The following is a 13,231-nucleotide window of genomic DNA, read 5'->3' on the forward strand; positions in this document are numbered from 1 at the left end:
TTTCAGTAGTGAACACAAATTCTCAACATCAAGGGTGAAAGGAATTTATCTCTTAGACAAGTCAGTGTGAACTCTATGCATACATTCATAGGCAGATCCTTTTCCTTGTAATGTGAAACAAGGGTCATCAAAGATGTGCATTACTATTAACTCTGTAATGCACTGAAGAATAGAGCATTTCAAGAGTGTGAAACAACATGCCTTCAAAAAAAAAGGCAGCATACATTTTGAAATGGCTTCTGCGGTGGGTTTTTGTTTGGACTTTTTAGTTAATAGTTGTTCCAGTCAACCAACAAACCATCCCTGACAATTAATGTTTATTTTTTAGCTTCCATATTTATAGAAAGAAAGAAAAAAAATCAGTTAGAAAAAGGTGTTTATGCAATGGTAAAAGCTAGATGTCACCTGTTGAAAGAACAAAAAGGAGTAAGTAAGATATCTGAAAGACAAGCTTTCCCAGCACAATAAAAAATAACAAAAGTTATTGACATTTTTAAAGAGTCAGTGTTATTCACGTAGTTATCTAACCATATTCTTATTTAGCCTTTACCAATGAACATATGGTAATAAAAAGCTACATTTTTTGAATAAAACATTTAGAAAAGAATGGACTTGAATGACCATCTACCTGATCAGATCTTATAAATGGTAATGTTCCTAAATCTGTCTTGTTTAACTTCAAATACAACTTGATAAAATAATTTACAGGTTTTGTGAGTAATATGATGGTATAGGACTAGGTGTAGATCTAGGTCTATATCTAGGTATATACCCAGACTTGTGTATAAGGGAAATCAGATTTTAAATACAGTTAGATACATTTATTTACATAAATATATAAAAAATATATACTTATATGTGCATATACATATATTTATATGTATATATATGATTTTCCATGTAAAGAAGTCTGGACATTTACTATTAAGCTCTATGGAGTACTTTGATACAGAGTATAGTGTTCTTCATCTTATAAGCATAAGACATTAAATATTTCTTGAAAATGTTTGCATGGTGATGTTTACTTTTCATTTGTTTTTCTGCTTTGTGTATATGTGTAATTTAAATAATTGGGGTCCGGTTAAATTAGAGCAAATATTTTGTTTATTGACTTGATTTGGCCACACTGAGTCACTGTTTAAAAAAATAATAATTCTTGAGTTTCTTCTCTGTTATCATTATGCAAATTTCATAAAACTAATGAATCAAAATAAGATATCTCCATTTTAGTCATTGAAAGGAACAGGCTATCTAAAGTATTAATCAATGAATTTTATAGTGCAAATGAAATCAGTAACCATAATTAATTCTGTTCACAATATTTATAAGGAAATCATAGGAAATTATAGATATCACACTAAAAGTACCTATTTCTTTTAGCTTGCTATGGAAGGCAGATGTTAAATACATCTCCTATAGAATAAAATATGTAAGATATGTTTTATCTTGCACCAAAAATGCATATCTTGCGTTGCATTTTGTATGTTGCTAAGATAACTTTCATCCTATACCATCTCTAAATTTCTATCCAGAATACATTTCCCATCTAAGCGACGGTTGTTTACAGATAGCTTGTTTCCTTTTCTTTCTATGGCTGATAATTTAGCAATTCTATTTTAGTGTATGCTCTCCCCTAAGTGCATAAAGCACTTCTGACTGTTTACCCTTAAAACTCTAGAGAGTTAGGAAAACCTCTAGACTGCTTCTGTTTATTGTACACACATGCACTGTTAAGGGTTTATTTTCAACAGGAGAGAGACAAGTACAGAGATAAAGACCAATGACACATATCACTCTACCGGCACATCCTGCTGTACAGCACAGCATATGACCTATTTTACATATATATATTTATATATTTACCTTTAAATTGATTCTGTTTTCTCATATGCACTAATTTGGCCCTTGGTGGTGATAGTTTTTGTGTTGTAGTTTCTGCTACTCGTAAAAAAGTCCCTGTTTGATTTTCTTCACTGTCTGCTAGCTGTAGCAGTCAAAATTACAGGCTAATGGTTAGACAAGCAACTTATAATGTATGATAATCAATACTCAAAATCCATTTCCTATGATGTGACATAAAAGCGTGAAGTGAAAAGACACAGATTTTCAGGACTAGAGCTCCAATGCTCATGCAATGCAGGTGGTTTTCAATTCAAGGTCATTCAGTATTTCTTTTTTCTTCTTTTTTGGCTTCATATTTAATTCAGTCACTTCTATGATGCCCAGGGAGCAGAAATGGAAAGTTAGTCGATACTGTGAGTAGAAATGCAAGTATAAAAACTGCTTTAACAAACGCAGGAAATGAGAAGAGGAAAGAAGATATGGCATGCAATATATATATATAACATATATATGCTACATGATATACATCTCTTTTACTTGGAGATAGCCAGCAAACTTTGCATTTTTGTTGGCAGTAATGAGTAATGTAAACACTGGGTAAGGCTTCTCCTCATACCAGTGTATGTATATGTGAAAGAGCTAAAAATATAAATCTTCAAACATAACTTGATTGCAACAAATTAACCTAATGAGTCTTGAAAATCTCAAAGCATAGTTTTTGGCACAGTACTGAATACCTAGTATAATAAACTTATTTCCAGTGACTGAAAACTTCTCTGATCTTTACCTTGTATCTGAAGTTTGCTCATTTCAATCTCAGTTTAGGGAAAAAATTTTAATTTTTTTAAAGAAATACAGTTCAGTTGAGTTTTAGAAAAAAGTCATTTTCCAAATTGAATTTCCCAGTTCTATATTTCATATGCATATATATGTTGTAAATGTAGATAGAAGAGAATTGTATATAAATATATATGAACATTTATTTGATGTATTGTAAGATAATATGACATAGAACTACTACCTGAAAGACAGTAAGTATTTCCCTTTTACAATGACCTTTTTTGGTGAAATAAAATAGACTGCGATGTATTGAATCTTCTCAGCAGTGTTCAGTGGGGGTCTCCCAGTACAGTGTGAGATCTTGAAACATTCATCATGGTTAGAAAGTTTTATAGGAAGTACTACCATTGTATTTTGGTTTTTTTTTTTTCCTGAGAAAAAGGAAGGAGCAAAGAAGGAGCTTGCTTTGCTGGAATAATTGAAAAGAGAAGAGCAGAGAGAAGTACTGGTCCACTGATTGTGCAGTTCTGAACATTTTATGGTAGCTTACATGCAGCAAGGTTTATTTTCACCTCTTGTTAAAAAGCAACAAAATTGTTTACAAATATCTATACGGAGGAGAGTTAAATTTACAAAATAATAGTTGGAAAGCTGATTAGTTGTTTAGGTTTGAAAGTGCCAGAAAACTTTTACTCAGCATTGTCATGAATTCCATATATCAGAAAAATATTTTGAGATATATCTAGGGAAAATCCTAAAGAAAATATCTATTATTTCTGCTTACTATATAAGTCCACTTTTAAAACTAGAGGCTGAGCTTCCCACAAATCATCTCTGAAGGATGAGGAGGATGAGAAAAATAACAAAATTATTTAATAGCAAGCATCTGAAAACTCTAAAATTCTAAATTAACAAAGGAACAGTTTGACTTGGAGCACTGTTTGTTTATTTCTACTGGATTTCTGTGATAAAGTGTTATCAAACTTGGCTAATATTAACTATTGCCTTGCTACAACTAAGAACTTTCCCCTCCAATGCTCTTGCCCCATGTGTTTTTTAAAATATATTGATTTGATTTGTTTTGTGAAGTTTTATAGGTTTGCTGCCCTTTTACTTTTGAGGGATTTGTTTGTTTGTTTTGGATTTTTTCTGTTTGGTTTGATTTTTGGTTGTGTTTTGGTTTTGTTGTTTGTTTTTTTTTTTCAGAGAGAATAGCAGTTTTACTCATCTGTTTTAAGCTGCAGCTTTTTGATGCTATAGAAGCTCTAGAAAACTAGATACAGAGAATTTTAATGCAGGTGAACTAATGGGTAGAATGAGGTATATAGCTATGTTCTTTATTTGTATGGCTCCCATTTCATTAAGCAATTGCCACACATATGTTTCGTGGCATATGTCCATGATTATGCATACCATCACAGTCAAGTGAAGTAAAATGAGGCACAACAAACTTAAATTTCTTCCTTAAACTCTTTTTAGTTCTGTCACTGTGTTACTGTTCCAACGTCGGGGGTGTCTTTTACTCTTGTTTTTCATCATGATAGTTCTATTTTTTAATGTTTACTAAAATCAGTGTGCAGATTACTTTTCCTTGGAACTCAAAGAACCATAGAATGATTTGGGGTCAGAAGGGATCTTGAAAGATCTGCCATGACAGGAATATCTGTCACTAGATCAGGTTGCTCACAGTCCCATCCAACATGACTTTGAAATCTTCCAGTAATGGGGCATCCACAATTTCTCTGGGAAATCTCTTTCAGTTTCTCACTACCCTTATATCAAAGAGTTTCTACCTCATATATGTACAATCTAAATCTGCTTTCTTTCAGTTTATGGAGCCCAGGACACGACTAGCTTTCTGGGCTTTGAGCACATACTGCTGACTCATGTTTAATTTTTCATCCACCAGTACCCCCAAGTTCTTCTCCACAGGTCTGTTCTCAATCTGTCCAACTCCCAGTCTGTATTGATACTGGTAAACTCTCCAACCTAGGTGTTGGACCTTGAACTTAGCCTAGTTAAATTTCATGAGGTTCACATGGCCCTCACCTTTCAAGCCTGTCAAGGTCCCTTTGGAGGACATCCCTTCCCTCTAGCGAATCAGATGCACTACTCAGCTTGTTGTGATCTGTGGGCGTACTCAATCCCACTGTCTCAATGATGCGGACACTAAATAATGTTAGTCCCAATGTAGACCCTGGAGGGACACCATTCATTTCTGGTTTCCACTTGAACATTTCAGCCATTGACTGAAACTCTTTGCTTGTGACAATCCAGACAGTTCCTTATCGATCTGATAGTCCATCATCAAATCAATCTATCTGCAATTTAACAGCAAGAATATTATGCAGGACCACATCAAAGGCCTTGTCCACTGATGCAATCACTCCATCATAGAAGACCCCTGGATTAGTCAGGCAAAATGGTGAAGCCATGTTGTCCATCTCTAATGACACTCCCTGTCTCCCATATGTTTTGATATATCTTCTAGGAAGATCTGTTCCATGGTCTTACCAGGTACACAGGTGAGGCTAACTCACCTCTGTGAATTTTACATTTAAAGCCTTTATGTCACATTTTTTTCCTCAACAGTCACTCTGTTCTGCTGTCCCTGTACCTCATTCTCTCTTGCTTTTAATATCTTTTAGGGCTTGTACCATACTTAGATTTTAAAGTCTTCTAGGAAGGGAGCACGTATATAGTATGACACTTTTTCACAGAACTGTATCATTAACAAGTATCAGTTCTGAGTAAATTTAACTGATCATTGTGACATAACACAATTTTATTTAAATTTAAATCATATTTACTCATATATTTTTAGAAAGGTGAAGAGTCAAAACTGTTTACACTGTTGGATTCTTGTAGATAAGCTTTGGTGTTTCTTTTGTGTTATGTTTCGACAGTGCAATCATCCATTAATCTGGTGGTGATATAAGATCAGTAGGAATTCATTTTCTAATTTAGAAAGATAATGATTGCTTAAATTTTTCCCATGTTTGCATCAACATGTTTGTTCTGCTTTTCTGAAGACTTGTTGTGCATGTCTCTGTATGTTTGCTTCATTATTACATTTAAAGGTGTACTAACAGGTTTTTGTCTAACTGGAATTCCAGGCATTTTTTAAATATTAAATTCCTCAAATAAAATCAATATTGAACCCCTCGGCCCATTATGTGAAAGAAAAATACTTTATAGCTAAAGATCAATGTGTAGTAGACTGAAACGTAGAGATGATAAAAGGATTTATTCTATTTATTGTTTTTCTTATCCCCGATATTTGGTTAGAGTCATGGGTACAATTGTAAAATAGTAAATGTTGGCCCAAACATAATCTATTAATGTAAACGACAGATGAGCTAAGGTTTTTAAAGCAGAAAGTTTTCTTTGAATTGTAGAGCAGGCAGTATGTTCTAAAAATGAAGCAAAGAAATCTCATTTAGTTATATACTTTGAAAGAAATAGAATGTAGAAATCCTATCTGAAAACATTATCAGTTCAAATAGTGTGTCACAGTTTGTCATTCTTCCAAATTGTATGTATTGAGCAAATCCGTTTTCACTTACTTGCACCAAAACAAAAAAGGGAAAAACTGATTACATGATCCATACTCATGTCTAATAAAATTGCAATATGCACTTTTTGACAGGCTTATATTTAATGCATACTGATGGGAAATTCTAGTTCTCTGTTCTCAGCAGGAAAAGTAGGGTTTTAAGAAAACCTTTTTATTTTGTGACTGTCACACAACATAACAATTATAAATGAAATGGAGGTGACAAGAATGAAAAACCAGCTTGCTGATTTTTATGAAGTGTTTGTATTTCCAGAAAGGCACTCATTGCAGTTATTTGATTTGAAAAATTAATCCTTATAATTCCTTTTGAGTTCCTTAAGTACTATTCACTCTTTTCCAGGATGAGTTTTACAGAACAAAGCCTAACAGATTTCTACAGCAGATTAGTTTACACATGAAGCTCAATTCCACTGAGAATGATTCTGTAATGACCCCTTTATATTTCCATTGGGCTGTGTGAATGCTTTAATATGTAGAGAACAGAGTTAAATAAATCTATTGTCTCAACTAATACGTTTATGTAAACCCTCTGAAATATTTAATTATATCTTCTTCTTCTCCACAATTAAGAAACCAGATATCAAGACCATCATGTGTTTATTATAGCCTATCCATTAGACTAAATAAATTCACTTATAATTAGGGTTTTTTCTCTTTCTCCTTTGTTTTGCAGAGCAAGAAGAATGTGTTAACTGCACAGATGAATGCAGAGTGCTTGGTCATTCTGACAGGTGTTGGATGCCACAATTTCCTGCAGCCAGTCAGGCTGAGAATGCAGATTATCGCACAAATCTCTTTGTACCCACAGTTGAAGCTAATGTTGAGACTGAGACATACGAAACTGTGAATCCCACTGGGAAAAAGACTTTTTGTACATTTGGGAAAGACAAGAGAGAGCACACTATTCTCATTGCCAATGTTAAACCTTACTTAAAAGCCAAACGTGCCCTGAGTCCTCTGCTTCAGGAGGTTCCCTCAGCATCGAGCAGCCCAACCAAGACATGCATTGAGCCTTGCACCTCAACAAAAGGACCACTGGATGGTTGTGAAGTGAAATCAGGAGCCTTGGCTGAACCCAGCAGCCAGTACTTGTCAACTGACAGTCAGTATCTATCGCCCAGTAAACAGTCAAAAGACACTTCCTTCATTGCATCAGATCAGATGGCTAGGGCCTTTGCAGATGTACATTCCCGAGTGAGCCGAGACTCGAGTGAGATGGACTCTGTTCTGGAGCAGTTAGACCGTTCAGCCCGGGATCTAGGCAGGGAGTCGGTGGATGCCGAGGAAGTTGTGAGAGAAATAGACAAGCTCTTGCAGGACTGTCGGGGAAGTGACCCTGTGGCCATCAGAAAGTGAGGGGGAAAATGGACAGGCTGACAGTTTGGTTCTTCTTCTGCTGATTAAAAGTAAATAAATAAATAAATCCCCTGCTTGTAACAGAATTAACAGGAATGAAGGAAGACCAATGCTGCTTTAAGGCTTTGAGTGAACATCTGAAGTGCCCACAAGTATGTTCTTTTCACTGCTCTTTCTTTTTGACAGATAACACTGGTTTCGTTTTGACCAAACTTTCATTAGGACAGAGTCAAGTACACCAAGAATAAAATGAAAGAAGGAAAGACAGTGCCATTTTGACAATCCGATAGGAAGGTGTGAGAAAGATGGAGTGGAAATATGTGTGATACTTTAAGACTGTCCTCAAATAGCTGATGCTGACTTTACTGTTTACGTATAAACCCCAATAAAAAAAGGGTTGAATAATGCTGATCTGTGGTGGATTTCCAGCAGTCACCACAGGCTTCTATTGAAAGTCCTATAAAGAGTTATTGTAGTAGTCCAAGTGACATCAAACATTAACATTCATTTGTGGTAAATATTTATGTACAAAGTTATCTGCCACAAATATGGGAAAGAAAAAAAAGAACAATAAAACAGAAAGAACCATTCCAGAACATTATTCAAGGAAACATATCCTAATCATTAATGAAACACTTCATATCATATTAAGGTTAAGTGTAAAATGATATAGTCCATCTTGTCCTGCACACACATAAGCTAACTCACTTGATAAAAAAGAAAAAAAATTAATATCTATTTAGCTTTTTAGTGTCCAACAAAGCTATAAATAGTTAGTGATAAGTTTAAAAAAAAAAGAAGTAAAATAAAGTTTGAAAAAAAATAGAGTTACCTTAAGGGTAATACAGAAAAGGAATTAACATTATTAACACTTTTTTATTCATTTGTGGACACTAAAATAGCTCAGGAGGGTGAAAATGTCTTAGACATCCACAAAAATCACATGGTCATTTAAATGTGCAAATGTAAGAAAATTCAGTGTGTTTACATCAAATGACATATTTTTATTGATTTATTGCAGATTCAGTGCATATGAGCCAAATTGTTGAGTGTATAAGAGCTATATTGTGTATTTTATTAAATTAATATATAGTTGTGTTGCAAAAATATTTGGGCTTATATTGTAAATGGCAAGTGTTGCCTCGGTAGCTGTCGAACTCTATGAGTTTTGTTTTTTCCTGCTTCCTTTTCCCCATGGAATATGGGAAGCAGCGCCTCAGAGCAAAGTCTCTTGTTTAATGTATGGTCTACGAAGTACTGCAGTACATAATCTGTTCAAAATGTGTTTGAGTCAGCTGATGGAGCTAACTGAACAGCCTACAAATACATCCATCAGTCATGGTTATGTGCAAGTCCTTGTAGAAGCTTCTATTGCAAACCCATGTGTAATAACAAAAATTACACTCGAACCAACAGCTGGAACCTCCTTGTTTTTTGTTTTTTTTCAAACACATGCAGCCAGCCTGTTTAATGTAGGATATTTGATTGACTTTTTCAGAGACGACACCATTTCCAAAGTTTTGGTATAAAATTCATAGAACTGAAAAATGTTTCAGTACCAATATGGCATAAGGAGTATTTCATCTGATTCTTCAGAATATGCAATTGCTTACTGCAGTTCTAGATAAACACTGGTTATTTTGGGGGGTGGTTTTAGTTTGATTTTAACTTGAATAGTATTTTCAGATAACTTGGTATATAGTTCCTACTTTTTATTATTTTTTTTCTAAGAGTGTTTTTATTGCATTTGAAAAATTCAAAATTACTTTCAGGTATAACTTAAAAACCAACACACATTCAAAATGAACTTGCACAGAACAAGAAGAAGCAGAAGAATAAAATTACTAGCTCAGGATATATACTTCAGATAGTCTGTTGAAAATACCACTATGGCACATTGTTAAAAAGTTAGGTATTGGGTTTATTAAATTTAATCTGTACTATAAAAACACTTATAAAACAGATTGTCACTCTAAAATACCATAAGCCATAGTCTGTATTCATTCAAGAAAGAAAGTTGACCCAACAGCCTATTTTGGTTTTGGGATTGCATTTAAATGGTGATTCTTAGCTAGTTAGTCCTACAATGAATTGTCTTTGGGAGACAACCATTCTGACAGTTTGCTTTTAGCTCCTCCTATTAAAAGAAATCCACTATTACATGTAAGAAAAGGATCTTGTACATGTCTTATCAAGCTACTCTCCATGTTTTGGACAATTTATGTATCTAAAATGTGGTGTTGTCTGTGTTATATAATTTTATTTTTTTGGCCAGGAGACCTGAGATTGGTTTTGCTTGATAGCTTGATAGCTTGAAATTCCATTGTGGAGAGGATTTCTTATTGTTTGATTGATCTTTTATACGTATTTTCGTGGTGCCCATCACTTCAGTGTCTGTGCACCAAATCTTTAGCTCTGCCGGTGAGATCCATTATTCAGCAAAATCTAAGCCAATATGTAAATGCAGTCAAGTGATGGAGATTTGTGTATTTTATAAATGATTTTAACACTGAATAACCAATTGTACAATTCATGTATGTTTCTGAAGACATAAAACCACAACATTCTGAGAAAGGGCTGTGCCAATGTAAGAGGAATTTACCTTAAGGCTCTCTGTCACTAGTGATTTACTAGCTTTAGCTGTTTAACACATTATCTGTATTTAGTAGTGATTATTTATTTACCAGTCTGAGGTAATTCAGAATTCATGACTCACAGCTTTATAGAAGAGTTTAGGAAACCTTGCTTTTATTTAATTTGGCTTATGACTGCCTTGTGTTGTAGAACTCTGGCATACTGCTTCCAGTAAGGATATCCCAGGTTAAAAACTCTATTTCACAATTTAGAATGGATGCATAATGAACCAATAAACCAGTAAAGCTTATACAATGTGAGTTTTGCTGGTTCAGTCAAAATTAACATGATTGTGTGTGAAGGACATACTGCACACAAAAGAATTTAAAAAGTGTTTTTTCTCCATGGTATCTCTAGTATCACCATTGGAGAAAGAGGCAGCAATGAAAGATAAAATTTTGGAGTTATTTCGCTCATTTCTTACATATATGCTTTATAAGATTATGAGAAAATATCTGCCACATCATTATAAAGAGAATGTTGGAGTTAAGGGAGGCAAGTTAAGCAACTAATAAATTTGTACTGTACACTGTGAATAACGAATAAGGCATTCTATATCTTTTTCTAATTAACAAAAGCCAGAAACTGGGAGTTCCTTATACAATTGGCCAATCAAATCAGAACTCAAAATCAGACCTTTTTTTTCCTTTTTTTTTTTTAATTGGCATATTTATCAGGAGATTCTCTTGAACTGTGATTTGCCACTTAAGAATAGACATTTCCCAGTCCAAGTTACCCTAGAAGTCAAACGTTGCTCATAGTGGAGCAAGATGCATCATTCAAACAAGTTTTCATGCTGCTTGCTGTCAAATGAAAGGGCAATTGCTGAGGTCAAGTAGGAGTCTGAAGCCTAGCATAACATGCACATGCTCATTATTGTTTAATTACTTTCTTTTTACATCAGGTAGTGATTGTTATTGCATTAATTTAAATGGGAGTTTTGGCTATCAAGATTTGTTGATTTGAAGTGTAATTGAATGAAATCCGATTAAGGTTTTGACTTCTCTGGCCCAATTGTGATACAGGTTGGCATTCTCATTTATCAGCCCCTGTCTCCCCATATGGCTCAAAGTTGCACCAATGACTGGTGAATGACACAAAAACCCCCAAACAAAAGCAGCATACATTGTATGGATTTTCTCAACCGCTATTGTTTAATGGCTGTGTTTAATGTGACCTATCTGGAAAATGAGGACTACGAATAAAAAGCAATTACTAATAGTGGTGTTGCCTGCTTTTGCATTCATTAACACAGAAGAAATGTGTTAAACACTGCATACCACAGGGAGCCTGATGGTAATTACTTTGGAAAAGCAACTTGTGGCAATGCGGCTGTTACAGCTAGTTATCAGTTTGCCAAAAAAATGACAGTTCCTGCTTCATTTATTAGAAATGTGTAACTGTTTTCTCTCAACAGGAAAGTGGTGAAGAGTTTTCATCAAGCTGGGTAGGTTTATCTTTTAAGCAGCTGATGCACTGAATCCCTACAGGCTGTTATTTGCTCATAGAAACATGGAGCTGAATAAAGGATATTTTGTTTTAGTACACTGGTGTGAGTTCACCAAGAACATTATAAATCAGGGTATAAGTTCTCAAAGACTGTCAGACCAGCAGAGGAGATCAAAACACCGCTTAAGTATACAAATGGAGAAAAAAACCCTGAAGAATGTAAAGGGTTGAAGTTTGGTTGTGGTTTTTTTCTTTTTCAAATGTCTTTTTTAAGACTATGAGCAATTTTATTCATGTTGCTGTAAATAACATGACAAATTGCTGGGAAAAATATTACTAAGCCCTATTTTGTTTCCCAGGTTTTTTGTTATAATTTAACACTTTCATTAACCTCTTTTGTTTGATTGTTATTTGTTATGTTTGAACATTATGATTAATCCTTAGAGTGTATGGCCTTCTCTGTCTCTGTTCCTATGTGATTATAGCAATGACATACCAAATTGTGTAAAGCCTGTACACCAGATTTTTTAGGTTTTTTTTTTTAGGAAGAGTTGGTTTGTCTTTTGTTTGTTTATTTTTGTTTCATTTTTTTGTTGGTTTTGGTTTTTGGTTTTTTATTTTGGTTGGTTTGTTTGTTTGATCAATAATTAAGTATACAGGCATTACTTTTGACAGCTAAATAGAATTTTAGCTTGTTCAGAATACTACAGATATTATAAAGATATGTTCTTGTCCTGTGGACAGAATTACCTTTTTTCTACATTGCATTTTTTCTACAAGAAGGAACAAAACCAGCCTGCATCTCGTTAGCTGACTATCCTAAGGCACAGAAACCCACCATGGTTTTCTTCCAAATATTTATCTTTCTACAGACTGAATTCCAAAATCTAGGAAGCCACTCTCTGTGCGGACTCCTGACAGAAGGTACCTTATGCTGCCGATGGGCTCACTGGACATGGGATGTTACTCTTAATGTCTTCAGCTTTGTGTAATTCAAAGCTTGGCTGGATCTACAGTATATGTAGAACAAGTCATAAACCATCCTGGCTTTTCTTTACCCAGAATACAGTGTCATTGATTTCCCATTTGGAAAGTAGCCAGTCTGTCAAACAGAGATTCTTAGATCTCCTTTAAGCCAACCACGTATAACTGCTTCAGGGTGTTCACTCATGGGATAAATACCCTATCTTTATCCTTTATTGAGTCTAAGACATGAAAGCAGCTGAAAGCTTATTTCTTCAGTTAGTAATGTTTCCCTAAAAATGAAATTTCTCCAGTAGAAAGGACAACTGTCTGCTGTATGCATAGCTTGATTTGTGAAAGGTCACCTTAGTTTCAGTAGTGCATGAAGAAATGGATCAGGGAATTAATGAGTCATCTAAGAATTTTCTGAGATGTATATTCAATAATGGATATGTTATGATTCAGGGAAAATATTACAGTATCTTGATTTATTTATTGTCAATGATTCCTGGTAATGCCTGGCTCACAAAAACATTTAGTTCGAATTTTGGGGAAACATTTTTCTCTCTTTTTTTAAAGATTTTGGTTGGTTGGTTGGTTGGTTGGTTTCCTAAATATATACTATTTGGG

General features: G+C 34.4%; 1 protein-coding gene across 7 annotated transcripts in view; it reads left to right on the top strand.

The window, feature by feature from the left end:
• PCDH17 (protocadherin 17) overlaps positions 1-11,410 on the top strand; it is a 91,931-nt gene extending 80,521 nt beyond the window's left edge. For 5 of the 7 annotated variants that reach the window (XM_017815373.1, XM_017815375.1, XM_017815377.1 and 2 more), the window contains one exon: positions 6,873-11,410. In XM_017815373.1, coding sequence (XP_017670862.1) covers positions 6,873-7,555 — 683 coding nt within the window. In that variant the 3' untranslated portion in view covers positions 7,556-11,410. Of the gene's footprint in view, positions 1-2,207; positions 2,256-6,872 lie in introns of all 7 variants that reach the window. The other 2 variants (XM_017815378.1, XM_017815379.1) reach the window with 1 other exon arrangement.
• Positions 11,411-13,231: the final 1,821 nt, after the last annotated feature.

Source organism: Lepidothrix coronata, unplaced genomic scaffold (assembly GCF_001604755.1).
Source record: "Lepidothrix coronata isolate B3197 unplaced genomic scaffold, Lepidothrix_coronata-1.0 Scaffold50, whole genome shotgun sequence".
NCBI classification, from domain to species: domain Eukaryota; kingdom Metazoa; phylum Chordata; class Aves; order Passeriformes; family Pipridae; genus Lepidothrix; species Lepidothrix coronata.